General features: G+C 35.8%; 1 protein-coding gene across 1 annotated transcript; it reads right to left on the reverse strand.

Annotated features, from left to right (window-relative positions):
* Positions 1-4,398: 4,398 nt before the first annotated feature.
* LOC102603346 (cullin-1-like) lies at positions 4,399-18,017 on the reverse strand. Its single transcript, XM_015306685.1, has 19 exons — positions 11,588-18,017; positions 11,405-11,504; positions 10,498-10,683; positions 9,968-10,015; positions 9,684-9,887; positions 9,483-9,560; positions 9,236-9,325; positions 9,077-9,157; positions 8,933-8,995; positions 6,932-6,967; positions 6,772-6,858; positions 6,507-6,656; positions 6,344-6,399; positions 6,135-6,255; positions 5,900-6,061; positions 5,581-5,724; positions 5,254-5,472; positions 4,993-5,160; positions 4,399-4,902 (listed from the first exon to the last, which is right to left on the reverse strand). The coding sequence occupies exons 1-19, from the start codon at positions 11,719-11,721 to the stop codon at positions 4,801-4,803; spliced, it is 2,229 nt and encodes a 742-aa protein (XP_015162171.1). The 5' UTR covers positions 11,722-18,017; the 3' UTR covers positions 4,399-4,800.
* Between the last annotated feature and the right edge of the window lie 62 nt (positions 18,018-18,079).

The following is an 18,079-nucleotide window of genomic DNA, read 5'->3' on the forward strand; positions in this document are numbered from 1 at the left end:
TCGTTCTAATTGTATACCAACAAAACAGTAAAAAATGATATGGAACAAAAAAAAAAAGGGCATAATTTTTTAATCTTATGCGAAAAGAACTGCATAACATTCTATTAGCAGTGGAGATCCTTCTAAATTTTTCACGTCTAAAAAGGTCAAATTTGTTTATAATTAAAGAGTGTTTACAATTAATTTGTTTGAATTGGGTATTCTTTTTTATATGAATCTTGTATGAACCAATGTCACTCTTATAAGTATGATATTGGTATAGAAATTGGCAAAAAACTTGTATGCAATTGGTATACTATTTATATAACAAAACACAATTACTAGTTACAATTGACTTGAAATTGGTATTCTTTTGGTACGAATCTGGTATGAATCAGTGTTTAAATTTGACATGAAATTGGTATAGAAGTATCATAATATCATATTATATTATAAGTGGAAAGAACTCAAGTCAAAAGTTGAATTACCATTTCACCATTTATATATATATATATAAAGCAATTATTTGTTCTACATTAATAATATTGCATTAAAAATACTCATAATTATGATTTAAGTCAATAGACTCTTCCTTTTCTCGAGGCATGATACTTCTTCAATTGCTTTTTCATTTCTTGTTTGTGAGCAAACTGATGAAGATCAAAGGTCAAACAATTAAGTTCGAAATTGATGAGTCTTATTAATTTTTGGCTAAAAAATCTTTAATAATTTGATTCTTTTCATCTTCCCTTACCTAAGGTCCCTTATTTAAGTCGCTCAAAGAGCAATTGAATTTTCAAATCTCATTGAATATTTTTACTCGAATATGGCGATGAAACCGTACAAGCCTTCATTGGTTGGTCCACAAGATGTTCCTATAGATTACTATGGCTTCATAGCCGTCATCTTCGGCGTCTTTGGTGCCATGTTATTAGATAAAAGATTTGCTCGTGGCTTCTTATTATATTCAGTGTGCAATCTCTTGCTAACATAAGGAGTATGGAAAATGATCTTAAGCAGATCTCAATGGCCATGATGTTTGGTATCACGGGTCTCATTACAAACTACTTGGGTGTTAGTCTCCAAGCAAGCAAAACAACTTGATGAAATTGTTTCAAGCACAAAACTCATTTATAAGAACATGTGAATGTCGTCCCAAAATATTTGCATTCTTTTGATGATTCTTAGCTAAATGAAGTGGTAGAAAAGGTTTTTGTTTTTATAGTTTGAGCTCTTTTTACAGGGCTATTCTGTCCCAAGTTCTATTGGCTCTAATCTTAGCAAACACTGTCAAAATTATTATTTTGGTGATATAACATTTTGTTAATGAATTCAGGTTTCTATATCTTAATTAATGTCTTGTAATGTTGGAAGCAGCTAAAAATTGGCTCCTCTTCAATATTCTACCTCCATTTCTACCTTTCACAGTTAAATTTCATTCAGAGGTTAAAGAATGAAGAAGATCAAAAAGTTGTTGAAATGGTCGATCATTAGAATTGTTTGATAATAATTATATGAGACAAATGTACAACGCACGTTCTCAAAAACTAGTACATAATAGTATGAAGTGGTATATTGTTAGTTCCTATTAAATAATATTTACATAATAATGGTATGACGTTGTTATATTCACTCTTGATATAAAATTGGTACAGATATTGATAATTAAAAAAAACGTATATACAATTGGTATACTATTTATATAACAAATAAAATTACTAATTAGAATTGATTTGAAATTGGTATTCTTTTGGTACGAATATGATATGAACCAGTGTTTACTTTTGACATGAAATTGGTATAGAATTTGTCCTTCTTAGACTTGAGAATTTCTGAATCATCTTTCGGTGTTGCTCTTTTTTTCAATGGATTCGAAGACTCACCCCAATCCACATTCTTTGATATTTTTTTGAACAAATTTCATGTTTTTTCATAAATTGCAGAAGAAAAACGTAAACAACTTCAATTTAAGTTACCAAATACACCTGAATTGATTACAACAAAATCTTATTTTTTTCAATCTCCATTGCTTGTGTAGCTTTAGCTTTGGCTAATGGAGTCATCCTTGTCTTCAATTTTTTCTTTCCAACTTGAAATTCATTTGCACCTTTCTTCTTCTTGTCCTAACCATCCACCTTCATCTTGTTCTTTTTTGCTCGTAACTTCTTCGCTAGCTTCTCTTTCTCTTCTTTTTTCCTCCAAAGATGAACTCGTGCTGTCTTTTTTGGCGACCCAAATAAAAAAAAATTCAACATTTTGGCGACGGTGGTCCGTCTGAGATTTTCTTGCTTCTTCTACAAACAATACCCTAAAACCTCAGAGATTGTATCAAATATAATTCATATGACATGGAGTACTGTATACTTTATGATGTACTTGCAGGTTTATACTCGAAGAGAGATTATATATTCCTAACAGATATATATCACTTAGCTCTCACAATATGTTGGTTGCGCGGTCTAATTTCCTATATGAATAATTGTGGAGATGAAAATATGTTCTCAAATTGGAAAAACACTCTCATTATGTGTGAGTGAGAGACGTAAAAAATTCGGATCAACCCGTAAGGGATGCTTTTATGGCCCATTAGGATTATTAAGTTGACCTTATTATTTTCCTATATAAGTACAAATAAGATGTATTATTAAAAAACACAAAACATGAAATATTAAATGCATAGTCATGAAGGGGGAGGAGTTTAAATCAATGGATATTAATGTATCATCATTTATGGACGTTGCACATAACACAATCAATTCGACTTAAGATTCGACGCTAATAGAAGTTTCTTACTTTCCTAATAGCGAAGGAAAGGAGCTTAATGTCTCTAGACTATAAGGCGAGGGCATGATTTTTTTCAAAGTAATAGTGAACCAGTCTCATGAAATATGAGCCGGTCATCAGAATCAGACAAAGGTCGAAGGACCATTCAATTCATTAAGGGGTACAGCGACGCCCTCACACGACGCCATTTTTGGACCTAACAACAAATGGACGGCCATGTTCGAATTCAGGCCACACCAGACTCTTCTTTGTTTGAGCTGCTCTTAGATACGTAGATCGAAGATCATACTTATTCTGGACAAATATCTAGAGATCTTCGTGGAACCGTGAAGGGAGTCTCAATCAATCTTTTTTAGGATTTTTTATCATGCCACACATGGAGATCATAGAAAAATAAGATAAATACTACTACAAGAGAGCAATAAAAATAGGGAGAAGAAAAGAGAGTTTTCTTATACTTTCAATTGTATCTATCGATTTTCATATACAATGTAAGTCACAAAGTAACTTGAAAAGTCAAGTTCACTAGTGTATGTTAACATTGACATTCACCAAATACTAGTGCATATGCACATTAAGATCCACCATCTTAATAGTTCATAACATATACTTCATTCCGTTTCAAATTGAGTGACTTATTTTGACTTGATATGGAGTTTAAGTAAAAAAAGACTTTTGAATCTTGTGACGTAATATTAAAGATCTGTCAAATATATCAAAATTATCTTTTAATCTTGTGGTCTTAAACATGTCATGTGGAAAGTTGAAATAAAAGTTGCTAAAAAAGGAAAAAGTCATTTTTTTCTAAACAAACTAAAAAGGAAAGTAGATCAAACAAATTGAAACGAATGGATTATACTATATAGGGAAGAATTTTTATTTATTTATCTACCTAATACATACTTCCGAGTTTTTCAGATGGTAATTTGATGAGCTGAGCTTCACTTATTATCATAGGAGACACCATACCTTCATTGTTCAAACTAATCATTATTGTTCTACCCTCCAAATGTTGAATTGTCATTCAAGATTAAATGTCATGTTTGATGACATTTGTTTGGCCAAAAAATGTGTTTGTAGTAAAGTTAAAGTTAAATTTGTGAAATTGGAGATTAAGGACAAGCTAAGTGAATAAATATTGATCTCACCCTCACAACATTCAGAATCTTTTTTATATTCTCAAACGTAGATATGAAATTGTATTCTACTAGTGAAGATGAGATACCTTCTTCTTCCATGTAAAGGCTTACTTGAAGAGTAAAAAAATTACGGATACTACGCAAAAAGCCATTTTGCCACCTAAAAAGGTTGTCAACTCCAATACTCATTTGCTTTCACCTGCCTAAGATTTGGCTCTAAGCTCAAGGATAATTGGTGTCGGATCAAAAACCATTACAAACTTGCCCAGATTATGTAAACTTATAGTATTAATACTAGCTAGTTTTGTAATTATATATAACATAATTAAGTAACTTTATGAGTGTTACTATGTCGACCTGGTATCTTCGAATCTACAAAGCAATACGATTTATATTCTGACCTAAATGACATTCCGAAGCTACAAGTTTTTCACGTCTACAAAGTTTGGGATAATGGACCTAAAAATTAGGAAGTGATTCATTCAAGAGAGAGAACTGTTGAAACATGAGGGCCCAGATCCAATAAACTTGCACAAGGTTAAAAGATAACCCCACAAGGACCACCAAGGTCCAAATCACAATCTACAAAGAACCAACAAAGTACAATTGCAGAGCATGTACTAAAAGTAAATACCATTGTGCTGAATCTAGGGAGGGTAAGCTGTTGACTAGGATATTACGTTTACTCAAACAGGTAGCCAACAAAACACAGAATAGAGCAAGTGAAAGGGCCATATAAGATTGGAAGAAGTTAAGGCAATCACATCTCAAGTATATGAGAGTTTCAAGCTCTTGTCCATTTGTACAAAATGTTTCAAGCTCCTGATGCAAGGCAATCAAAGGTCCAAGAAGTTCATCTTGGGCGGCCTGTTTCTCCAAGTATTATGATCAGCACAAATCATGCCAAGTACTTGAACAAATTTGGGTTATCTTTGTCCCTCTCTAGGTATTCTCTACTTATCAAATCTTCGACTCTCTTCTTGATAGCTTTGACATCAGGCTATGGGGTATTCAAAACAAAGTAATTAGCTCAGTTAAACTGGAAAAACGATCTTTAAAATTGAGAAGTAGAAGTTTATCCTGGGGATACCTTGAATATCTGTCCCAACTGCTGAATGCATTCCACAACCAGTTGCTGGTAGGCAATTACTTTACGACTCCTCATAATACGCACAATTGAAGCATCTATAGCATACCGCCTATCCCTGTCAACGTCTTCAATTACCTTTTTCTTCTCACCGACAGGAGGGAGAGGTATCTGCATACCATTACAACGATATCCTTAAAAGGTCAGTAATGTAGTGCAACAATTCATAGCAGAAAGGCTAGCCTTACTCATCATTAATTATACCTTGATCCTCCTCATTTTGTCAGTGAACTTTGAGTTGAACTCAAAGATATCAGTCGGAGAAATTGTTTTGGTGCTTGGCTCCTTGTTGAGAATCCTGTACTTCGCACATGAAAGGGAATGAAGAAGCCGAACAACATCATCATCTGATAGGTTTAATTGCGTCATGATTTCCTGATAACTCAATCTATCTGATGCATTAAAGAGCAACAGAGCAGAAGCCTACGAAAAAGGAAGAAGTCTCAATCTCGTTTTCTCATTGATAACATAATACCAATATTTCAAATCAACTAAGCCTATCCGATTTCAAAAAGTAAGCCAAAAATCAACCTGATAAGTAGTGACAACGAGCTCAACAGTCTTCGGCTCAAAATTTCCATTTATGTTGCAAGTTCCCAAAGAGTATATCCACGTAAGTTTCCTGTCCTTCGTTTTTGTTTGATAAAACTCCTTGAATACTTCAACGCACCTAACCTGACAATGCGCAGCATAAAATGAATCAATGAAAGGACGTTTGAGAAGAAAAATGATTCAAGCAAAAAAACATGCATCATTCCTTGCCGAAAGATAAGAACTTCAGCAAGAGGAACAAGGGTCAAAACCAAGATAAAATCAACATAATGCTAATTAACATATTGATATGATATACCATTTCTGCTGGGAGGTTGAGATCAAAAGACTTGTAGCTAGGCCAGAAGCCAGTAGTCAAGACAGTCACCGTCAAGTCAATTCCTGGATTTGCTATTGGATTATTGCTCAAATACTCCTCAAAGTTGCCTTGATTTTCCCTTGCCAATGTCAAATCTGTGACCTATAAGAAGAGAAGAAAAATGTCACCAGAGAACATAGCTTCAAATTCAGCATAATTGATCTGGATAGCTTACCATTCTCTCCATCTTTGATGTGAACTGTCCCCCACACTGCTGCTTCAACTTTCTTAGGACACTTCTCTCATGTTCATCATTGGCACTGTTATCAAATAACAACCGCCGGGCTAGTTTTCTCCTGGAAAAAAACGGAAGTCATAAACTTGTAACAGAGAAGAAGCAACTATTCAAGTAGTGGTTGAGATACACAGTAGAGGTAACTCTACCTATAGAACTCTGCAAACAAGTCCTTATCACTAATATAAGCTAGCAGCTTTACCACCTGCAAGTGAGATCTATTATCAGCTTTCTCCTGCTCCATTAGTACGAAGAAAAAGCAGATGCTCTTGAGAAAAAGAAGAGAAGGGGATCTATAGAGCAAGAGCTCACCTTCTGCAATATCTCTTCCATGGCTTCATCACTCAATTTTTCACTCTCTCCTTTTTTGAGAATGACGTCGCAGAATGTGGCAAGAAGTTCAGTGCTTGAGCTACCAGCAACACCCTTGTTGCAGAAAAGTTCGAAAGCTTCTTCAAGTGCCTAGAAAGTGACAAAGAGGACATATGTTAGTAATTTACTTTTACCCTGATGCACAGACCTAATGCACAGAGTAGAACAATTAAATTAGACAACTATCCTTTGCTCCAACACATACCTTGTGAAAAAGTGTGTGGTTTTGGAAACAGTTATTCACATATGCCAAATATTTATCATGAAGCTCAATCACTTTCCCAACAAAAACCTGAAAATTCAGAAGTAAGTTAACAGCCGAAAACATATTCAAGGACCAGATAACAGATTTACTAAGGGATTACCTGTTCCTGCAAACCAACCACATCTCTCTTATCTGCCTGTTGAAGAACACTAGTTGATAAGAAAGAATGCAAGACATTGAGCAATTATATTAAATGCATTCACAAAGAAATACCAGTCTCATCCCTAAAAAGATAAAATGAATTAATTCTGGCATTGTTCTAAACAGCATAAGGGGAAAAGTTAAGATACATAGAAGAAGGAAATGCAACAAAAGGCACTTGATGGGGGGGTTTTGCTTTAAAGAACATTACCACTTCTTTGAAGTAACATTCCCAACCACCAAAATTATCAATGATCATGTACTGAAGGATAAATAAAGTAAATGAAACAAAACAATCACTGAGATGAAGTCAAACTTTGTGACTTCATGCTTTTGATAAAAAAGAGGAGATGATGTTAAAAAGAAATCTCTGAACAAAACTCATCAAAAGCACAAACTGGCAATTAAAATAAGCAGAATAGCAATATGCTACGAGCAAGGGTTATGGTGGAGTGCTATGTACTCCATACTCCTTAATCAGGACTCCGTTCGAGTTCCCTTGGTTACCGAGTTTCATTTATTACGGAGCGCTTTACCCCACTGTGAGACATTCCGGCGCGAATCCGGATTTACTCGAGCCCCAATGCGGGTATTGAACACTGGGTGGGAACCCCCACCCCCCACCCCCAAAACAAAATGAAGCAAAATGCTCTAATCAGCAATAAATTGCTAGTCTCACAAACTGACAACTCAAGATATGATACACAATATATTCTAGCAGTCATCTCCCCTTTTCAAGGGATTGCTATTTTTTGAGAAAGCTCCCTGAACTTGGTGTCACTTTTTTCACTGAGTTTACAATCACTTTTTTCTTGATGTTTTGTGAAGCAGCACGAGCTTTCTAATGAATGGATTTCCCTTTCTCTAATATTTATATCAAGCATTTTCTAGGGACAAACCCCCCCACCCAAGCCACCCTAATGGTGTTGAACCTTCTTCTTCTTCATGCCTCTCAACAACTTTAACCCAGAAAACTAGTCTAGAACCATCAGGGACAACATCAAGCATGTACAACCCCACGTGCCTATCATTTGTTATGAAAGATGGATGGATGTTTCCCTTAGCATTCATCCATAACTAATGATCAAGTTGCTCGGTTCACAATTTAATTCCCTGCATTCAATAATTCCCTCAACCATGTCGTCATATGTACTATTGCAACGCAGGACAATGGACACTGTCACCTTACTCAGAGAGTTCCACTTCCAACATTTTGAAGTCTCCTCCCATTCACCACCATAATCACCACTATATTCAGCAAACGATGTAATAAACCAGTAATGGTCGATGCTACTGCTCACTGCTTGATGATTGTAGAATACTAGAAAAAAGAAAACCACGGGGATAGATCTCTCACAGGTCAGATGAGCTACTAAAATGGTGAAATGTAAAAACAAAATGTCGCTGGAGAATGACTGGAAAGAGGCTGCTGGAAAAATGAGCTTCTTCTATAATGGATGAAATATTTCGAGCTTCTACAATAATGGGGAACTACAATGGCTGATCTTGAGGAGGTTTTCGTCATGTGGAGTAATTTTCCAGTGAAATGCTTCAATTTTTTGCGGGAAAACAAGCTGGATGACAGAAAATTGGCAAGGAAGGAGAGATTTTGGTGGGTAAGAAACAGATGTTGTAATTTTTTTAAAATTTCTAAAATATTTATAGTAAGTGGTTAGTTTGTATTTTCTAAAACTTGAGTGGCAGGGGGTATTTGTATTTCCTAAGACTTGGGAGCTAGAGTAGATAGCTTTTAAACTTAAAAGTATTGATGTCAGAAATGGTGTGCTAAAATATGAAATTAAGTTGATCAGACACTTGAACACAAGTAACTTAGCATATTAAAATAGCAAAAACTTCTAGTTTGACAAGTTCCAAGTCAACTCAAAGTGTATAAACGCCAAATAAGGAAGAACCAAATTTCTCAAGACCAAAGAATTTGAAAAGGATAGATTGTACAAACCTTTTTGTTGCTAGCAGCATCTTCAGCCTGTTTTACCAAAGCTGCACCTTCAGCAGTAACATGCTGCATTCAGATTAAAAAGAAGGATATGTGAAGTAACTTATTGGTATACAATCGAGAATATGATGTCATGAGATCACAAACCTGCTTAAAAATATTGGCCACAGGGTCTAAGCCTTGAGGAATCTTAGAAAAGAACCTATACATCCTTGATAAATTTTCAACCTAATTAAATAATCATGATTGTGTCAATTACTGCAAATATAAAATCCGAAACGTGGTCATTAAGATGCTGCTAGCTACCTTATCATCTCTTAGTAACGCATGGCATCCAGAGTGCTCCTTCTCAAGAGGTTGAGTGCCATACACAGACAACAACTCATGTTGCACTTTCTGTAGAAAGGAGAGACTAGTAAGGTTGCAACTAATTTAAAGTTGATAGATTAGATCCAGAAAAAAGAAGATGTGAACAACAAAAACTGATAGCAACATCCTCCATCTTGAAGGCTAAAGTTCCAGTAAAGAAAAAAGATTAAGAGCTAGAACGAACCTCAAGCAACTTTGTCTCGCTGCTTGAATGGAGATAATGAGAGACCCTATCCTTCTCTCGTTCCAAGCACTCCTCAGCCTAAAGTAACATTGACATGATTATGTAGGTTAACATATGGACATTAACCAGAAAAAAGATAGACAGAAGAAACAACAGGGCAAGAATGGCAGAATCAAGGGGTTGCATACGCGGTATACTAACTTTTAGCATATAATCTGAACATGAATCTTCGAGGATCCAGTTAGAAGCTTTGCAAGAATAATAAGCCGCAGTGTCCTTGAGCATTGCATCTTCAAAATCGTACTCATAATAATACATCGACCCCATTCCCATTTCAACAAATATATCTAGCACATTCTTTAGTAGAGCTCTGTCAATTTGCTCTCCCTCACGCTCTTGATCAATCTGGTTAGAGGAATGTTATTGCTCAATTAAAAGGAAAAAAGAAATGGTAGTGAGAACTCAAAGCAAGACAAAGGAGATACCAAAGATATAACAGCATCCCTGACTTTTCCATTCAACTCTTGGTAGACCTAAAATAGAAAACAGTCACCCAGTAAGATATTACCTCTGTTTCAATTTATGTGATACTCTTTATATTTTAGTCAGTCCTCAAAAAAGGGACATCTATCCATAATAAGTAACAATTTAAATTCACATTTCTTGTTTTACTTTATACTCACAAAGTTTCTATAGCTTACTTTATACCACAAGTTTCAAAATTCTTTCTTTTTCTCTTAAACTGTGTGCCCAGTCAAACACCTTCACATAATTGAGATGCAGGGACTAAATGGTAACATCTTTTCGTAAAAGGACGTGGAAGCAGTTGAGTATACTGTCAAACTGAAAACCGAATTCTAGAATAGGCAAAACCCAGAAAACAGAATTAAAAAAAATCACTATAGAAGCCATGAGCTGAACTCAGTGCTTTGACCAAGGGATCAGGTGGAGATGTTTTAATAGATGACCATAGAAACAAAGTTTTGATTGAAAAGAGAAGGAGAACCATAATTACCTGATCACGGAAGCAAGTTAATCCAACTTCATTAAGCCCCGGCAGAGATCTCCGGGCAATGAAATAGCAGTCAAGATAATGGAAGAATCTAGACAACCATTTGACCATGATCTTATGATTTGACCACCGTTTTACCAGCTCTCGCAACATGAACTCGTCATGTTTTTCTCTCAAAGAAGGCAATACCTATTTTGAAATTGAATTGCAGTGTCAAATTTAGAGAAGGTAGAATTATTTGGAGAAACAAAAATTAGGTAAACAATCTTTAAGCCAAATTTGAGTTTTCATCATTTTAAACTCCTAAGCAAAATTGCATGCCTAAAATAACATACAAAAAGATCCATGAAATTTAGCTGTGTTTTGAAACTTCTATCCACTTTCCCCGTATCCTTTTCTTAATATTCTATGGGATGAAGAAGCAGCAAGAGCAGCCTTTCTAAATTTGAATCTCATGATAGAGGGAATAAAACTAAAAGATAATATGCCTCTTGGGAAAGCAATGCTTGAATTACGTTCAGATCCCATAAAAATGTTGATACTTGCACATGGATCCTTATTAAATAAAATAATAGAGGGCATAAAATAAAATCACAGAGGGAACCACGGAAACTACCCATACTAACCCCACTTTGTTTACATCGCTAAAATCAAAAAATAAAACAGCAACAAAGGGCTCACCAGACTAATGATTTTCTGTTTCTTTATTACAGAAATCATTTTTATAAGTTCCAAACATTCCAGAATGATACATAGAGAGCAAACAATCAAGAATGGTACATGGATATACAAACATCAAAGAATTATTAAGAATAATACTTCTTCAATTCTTTTTTTTCTTGTTTTATTGTAGTACCTTGTTTAATCTCTACTAAAGTGAAATGCTTATGAAAACTGCAGCTACCCTTACCGTTGTTGTGAAATATTCTTCAAAAGGTTCACGATATTTGTCATACAGCTGTTGAGAATAATCATGTGGGGGCCTCTGAGTACACATGTTGTAAATTGTCCTGTTAGTAGAATTAAGGAAACAAAAGGTGAATCAAATCCAAGTTATCAACATGCCTAACAGTGTGGGAGTCTAAAAGGATACGTATACAGCATCATATAGTCCTCTGAGCTGAACTGAGGCTCAGGCAGCCCTTCTAGAATGTTCTTCAATTTTGTAATGCCCCTTTGCATGAAGTCCCATCCATGTTTCAGATCGATTGTGCTATGTTGGTTCATTGTGATTTCAATATCTTTACAATTTAACAGAATGCAACCCTACACAAATTCCAAACACCTGTCTCCCTGTTCCCAAACTAAATAACATCACCAACTAAACTCAACAAAAGCTAGTATGAAAATCAAGCAATTTATAAGCCAGTCAGAAAATCAAATCACATTGATAGTTGACTTTACTGTTGAGATAAGCGAACAAATGACTGAAAGAATGATCTTATTAAATACCAAAGTGTGATGTTGGACAGGCTACAAACTTGGCTGTATCCTTGACATATGGACCAGAATACTTGGGTTTCAAGGCATCAAAGTGGGGGGCTGTTAAGGAGCGATGCATACTAAGAATCGCACAAGTACCTTGAGCCATTTCTGGGTCTCACTATAGAAAGGGTAGAAGAATATGACTAAAAATCAAGACAGGAAACAGGACTACTATTGGAGGCTTAAATTCAAGTAAAACAAAGAGGAGAGAAGATTAAGGAGCACAAGAATAGAATAAATAATAAAGGAACGAATAAAAGTTCACTAACTGGAAATGTTCCGAATTACCACAGTTATAGATGCCTAATTGGAAAAGGTAGTGGGTATTTTATTGGTTCAGTGTGATCTTGGTCTTCTAAAGATTCGTTACCACTCTAAATTGGATATTTAGTTGGGTGTATAGGACTTTCAGTATAATGAATTATCAAGAACAAATGAACCATTTACGTAACTAAACAAGTCCAAACTCCAAAATTTTAGAAGTGCTGAGATAAGCATAAAGTTAAAGTACATGTCACAAAAAAAAGCCTTCGAGAGAGCTCCACAAGAGTTGAATAATATGCAGTAGAGACTACCTACATTGCGCCAAAATAAAAACCCTAAGTAATTACCTCATCCGCTATTGATATTTACTTGCCAACTAATCATCTAAGCTCATGATTCATAACAAAATAACTCACAGGTATAACTCAATATTCACGTGAGCTTACTTTTTATTCATGCTTATTACTCGGTGAAAAGAAATTCTATTCTAAGTACTATTTAGGGATTGATTCAGCAATTTTTTTGCAAGCTCTTAACGTCCTTCGCCCTGGAAAGAGGCACTTTTCAGGAAACTGCAGTTATTGGACCAATACCCACACGGTAACAACATTTTGGTGGCATGAGACATGTCGGCTGGTATCATATGATACATCTCTAAGCACATTCAACGTAATTGATTGATTCCTCATGGTTCTGACTTGGTTCCCCAAGACCCTGACTTGATAGGAATTCCACAAGAACTAAGTTTCACCAAGTGATTCCTAGGACCTAGATAAACTAGAGTTACAAAAATTGCACACTTTGCCCTAAAAGATATGTACTTTTAAAATCTTTTCTGGGTTGCATAAAAAAAACGCATACAACATTTTCCAATAATGTATATAAATCAATAAGTAAATAAAACTGAGAATATCAAAAGAAAATACTCATTGTTATAGAATGTATATAGACTTAATCTTAGTAATATAGCTATATAGGCAGTAGATTTATAGGGATCACTGCAGCTCTATGGGAATCACTCTTAATTTCTTTCTTTAGTCTGCACCTTATGTATTGTATTTATTCACTGTTTACCTACTGGAATAAGAATAAGATCTTCCATTCAATTACATGGTATCAGAGCTTATAGGCTCGTTTCGTTTTGGTTGTGTTACGGAAGAAGTTTGGATTTCTATTCCACTGATTTAAAGTGGTCAGTCTACTATCACCACCACAGAAGGAGGCGGAGTATATTTTCCAGCCAAACCAGTCGTCACCGGCCTCTGGTTGTGAAGCGAGTGGTTGCCACACACCGCTCATACGGTTCTTTTGTTCATCACGCACCGGCACGTGAAGGTGCGTGTCTGGCTGAATTGATTGGATTTTGAATTTCCAGCATCGGCACGTATTTCTAGCGATTCTCAGGTCTATTTTGGTGTTAAATACAATCTAGAAACGTATTTCTGGCGAATGTCAAGTGTGCTCTAGTGTTAAAATACCATCTGGAATGTTTGTTCGTCCCTTCTCAGGTCTATTTTGGTGTTAAAATACAATCTGGAAAGTTCGTTCGTTCCAGGTTCATTTCTATTCTGCGACACTGAATTTGGTTTGTGATTTGTGGCTTCTAGCTTCTACTTCATTTCATATAATTGGTGTTTTTTTATCATAAGTTGCGGTTCAGGATTTCTTTCTCTGAACTACTTGATTGTTCACTATGTGCTCTTGTCTACCGGTAAAGTACTCAGTTCCTTTATTTTGGGTGGACAATTGGTTTCTTAGTTGATAAAACCATTTTTAGACTTTGTTCATCTGTATTTGTGGGGTCACATACATTCTTCTGGTTATATTTTTGTTGATGAGTTCTTGTGTTGCTAAAATATTTGGAGAGAATGACTAAAATTGTGGCTCATATGTCTTCGGATAAAAGAATTTTGATTTCGGCGAAAGAGTTTACAAAATTCTCACAATATCAAAAATTACAAAAATAATCTATTTCAGTTACTACCCTTGTTGAGTCAGGAAAAGCATGTCTTATATCCTCTTCGAAAATCACATGACAGGTAATCCTAACATATATTCTAGCTTTCAATCACACGGAGCACTCTCTCCTGTGACAGTTGCTGATGGTTCAATCTGTAATGTTATAGGATCTGGGACTGTAAAACTAACTTCTTCCATTACCTTGTGATATGTATTAGGTCTACCAAAGTTAGCCTTTAATTTGATGTCTGTTAGAAAGTTTACCAGATACCTAGGCTATTATATCTCATTTTTGTCGGTCATTGTTTGTTTCGTGATCTGAAGACAAATAAAGTTATTGGTAAAGGACATGTATCTGATAGTTTCTACATTCTTGATGAATATTGGGAGCCTCGATTTGCTGCCTACTCTTGTGTCGTGTCTCCATTTGAGGCACATTGTCGATTAGGGCATCCTTCTTTGCCTATGTTGAAGAAGCTCTGTCCTCAGTTTCAGAATATTCCTTCACTAGATTGTGAGTCATGTCAATTTGCTAAACACCATCGTAGCTCAACAAATCCAAGATTAATAAGCGGGTGGAGTCGATAAAGACTACCTTTTTCTTTTTTAATGGAAGAAGTTTGAGTTAGTTCATGTTGATGTTTGGGACCATGTCCTGTTGTTTCCAAAACTGGACATAAGTATTTTGTCACATTTGTGGATGATTTCTCTCGAATGACTTGGATTTACTTTATGAAGAGTCGTTCTGAAGTGTTTACTCACTTTTGTGCTGAAGTCAAAACTCAGTTCAATACTTCAATGCGTAGTCTATGGAGTGATAATGCTAAAGAATATATGTCAGAATTATTTCAGTCCTACATGAGACAACATGGTATTCTCCATCAAACTTCATGTGTTGATACACCCTCTTAAAATGGAGTTGTTGAGAGAAAGAATAGGCATCTACTTGAGACAGTCGAGCACTTTTGTTCCAAATGAAGGTTCCTAAACAATTTTGGGCTAATGCAGTCTCTACAACTTGTTTTTTGATTAACCGCATGCCATCGATTGTTCTTGTTGGTAATGTGCCTTACAATGTTATTTTTCCAAACAAGTCACTATTTTCGGTGGAGCCTAAGGTATTTGGAAGCACGTGTTATGTTTGAGATGTTCAGCCATCTGTTACCAAGTTGGATCCTAAGGCATTGAAGTCTATTTTCTTGAGTTATTCATGCCTTCAGAAGGGGTATCGATGTTATTCTACTAAGCTTGGTAAATACTTGGTGTCAAATGATGTGGTATTTTTCAGAGACCACCATTCTTCCATGCACCTCCCATTTATACAACTCAAGAGGAGGAAGATGAGTGGTTACTCTATCAGGTTGCTCGGGTTGTGACAGAACAATCAAATAATGTACTTCAATCTCCTAGTTCCCCTATTGAACACCAATTGACTATTGGGCCTACAACTTCTACTCCAGCAAGACCACCAATTGTTCAAGTTTATTCAAGGAGACAAGAGATCGACGATACATGTTCTGCACCGGTTCCTCTGTTATCAAATCTTTCTTCACCCGATCCTTCAGAGAATTTGGATCTCTCTATTGCTCTTCACCGGTTCCATTGTTACTTTTGTTTCCTATGATTGCTTATCCTCTGTGTCGAGGTCCTTGGTTCCTTCTTTAGACTCCATCTCTATACCCAAAACAGTGAAAGAAGCTTTGAACCATCCTGGATGGTATGATGCGATGCTTGAGGAAATACACGCCTTAGAGGAAAATCACACGTGGGATTTAGTGGATTTACCTAGCACGAAGAAACTAATGGGATGTAAGTGGGTGTTCACAGTTAAAGTTAATCTAGATGGTTTTGTGGCAAGACTTAAGGCTAGGCTTATGGCTAAAGGGTATGCTCAAACTTATGGAGTGGATTATTCAGACTTTTTCTCTTCAGTTGCCAAACTTACTTCCGTCAGCTTGTTCATTTCTTTAGCTGTTTCTGAGAATTGGCCTTTACATCAGTTGGATATCAAAAATGCATTCCTTCATGGTGATCTTCAAGAGGAAGTATATATGGAGCAACCACCTGGTTTTGTTGCTCAGGGGGAGTATGGGAGAATCTGTTATTTGAAGAAGTCTGTGTATGGCTTGAAACAGAGTCTCTGAGCTTAGTTTGGGAAGTTCAGTGGGGTAGTCCTGGAGTTAGGGATGAAAATGAGTAAATGTGATCACTCAGTTTTCTACTAACAATCAAAAGTTGGCACTATCCTGGTTGTGTGTGTTGATGACATTGTCATCACAGGAAGTGATTATGCGAGGATCTCTTCCCTCAAATCCTTCTGGCATACTAGGTTTCATACGAAAGATTTGGGTCAGTTGAAATACTTTTTGGGTATATAGGTGAATAGAAGCAAGAAGGGAATTTTTTTGTCTCAGAGAAAATATATTCTTGATCTTTTTGCAGACACTGGAAAGTTGGCAGCTAAACCTTGCAGTACTCAAATGGCTCCCAATGTGCAGGTTATGAAAGATGACGGCGACCCCTTTGATGATCCTGAGAGATACATGAGGTTAGTTGGGAAGTTAAACTACCTTGTTGTCACTCGTCCAGACATTGCTTTTGCAGTAAGTGTTGTTAGCCAGTTTATGTCCTCGCCTACAGTTAAACACTGGGCAGCTTTGGAACAGATTTTATGTTACTTGAAAGGATCCCCTGGACTTGGGATTTATATAGCAATCACAGTCATACTCGTGTTGAGTGTTTTGCAGATGCTGACTATGCTAGATCCAAAATTGACAGGAGATCAACTACAGGCTATTATGTCTTTGGAGGGAACCTAGTTTTATGGAGGAGTAAGAAGCAAAGTGTTGTATCTCAATCCAGTGCAGAATCTGAGTACAAAGCTATGTCACAGTCTACATGTGAGATTATGTGGATACATCATCTTCTAACTAAAATTGGGTTGGAACATCACATACCAACAAAACTTTGGTGTGATAATCAAGTTGCCTTGCATATTGCCTCAAATCTGATGTGTCATGAAAGAACTAAACACATTGAGGTTGACTGTCATTTTATTCGTGAGAAGATTCAGGAAAACTGACTTCCACTAGCTAAGTGAAGATAAGAGAGCAAGTAGTTGATTTGCTCACAAAGACGTTGAATGGAACTCGAGTTGATTATCTTTGTAACAAGCTGGGCATGATCAACATATATGCTCCAGGTTGAGGGGGAGTGTTATAGAATGTATATAGACTTAATCTTAGTAATATACATAGCTATATATGGGCAGCAGATTTATAGGGATCACTGCAGATCTATAGGAATCACTCTTAATTTCTTTCCTTAGTTAGCACTTAGCACTTTATGTATTGTATTTATTCATTGTTCACCTACTGGAATAAGAAAAAAATCTTCCATTAAATTACACTCATCAAAGACACTGAAAAGCTAAGTTGGTCGGATCCTTCAAAAAACACTATTTTTGGAGGATCCGACACACACCTGTTGACATTTTTGAAGAGTCCAAACAACATAGCTGAAAAATCTAAAGTTTCAGGCAGTTAACGAAATAAAACAAAGTTCTGGAATCAGTTATTCCTATTGAATTTCTAGTTTACAAGGATGTCGTTAGTTGCAACAAAGAATGAACCAAAAATTAAACTCAAACCCTACCAGTAATGAACACTAAACTTCCACTATACCTAATTTCAAAAGGACGAAACACTCGTGCTCAAATCAACTATAGAGAAATAAAAAACAACATAAAACTAGTCAATCAATCTCAGCTCTGAAGATCGCAAAATCAACCACAGCAAAACAACACAATTTCTTTTTTTGAAATTAAACAAAACAACACAAATTTTTTTTTTTTTTTTTATTTTTTTTTTTTTTTTTT

Source organism: Solanum tuberosum, unplaced genomic scaffold (genome assembly GCF_000226075.1).
Source record: "Solanum tuberosum cultivar DM 1-3 516 R44 unplaced genomic scaffold, SolTub_3.0 scf00035, whole genome shotgun sequence".
Classification (NCBI taxonomy): domain Eukaryota; kingdom Viridiplantae; phylum Streptophyta; class Magnoliopsida; order Solanales; family Solanaceae; genus Solanum; species Solanum tuberosum.

Bases quoted from the DNA above. Each gene is read 5' to 3' on its own strand.
- LOC102603346 (XM_015306685.1), bottom strand. From the start codon at position 11,721: ATGAACCAACATAGCACAATCGATCTGAAACATGGATGGGACTTCATG. The intron at 9,326-9,482 runs GTTCGTTCTAGC...TCCTTTCTACAG, and splicing joins GCGAGACAAAGTTGCTTGAG to AAAGTGCAACATGAGTTGTT. The intron at 5,725-5,899 runs GTATATCATATC...GCGCATTGTCAG, and splicing joins TCAACCTCCCAGCAGAAATG to GTTAGGTGCGTTGAAGTATT.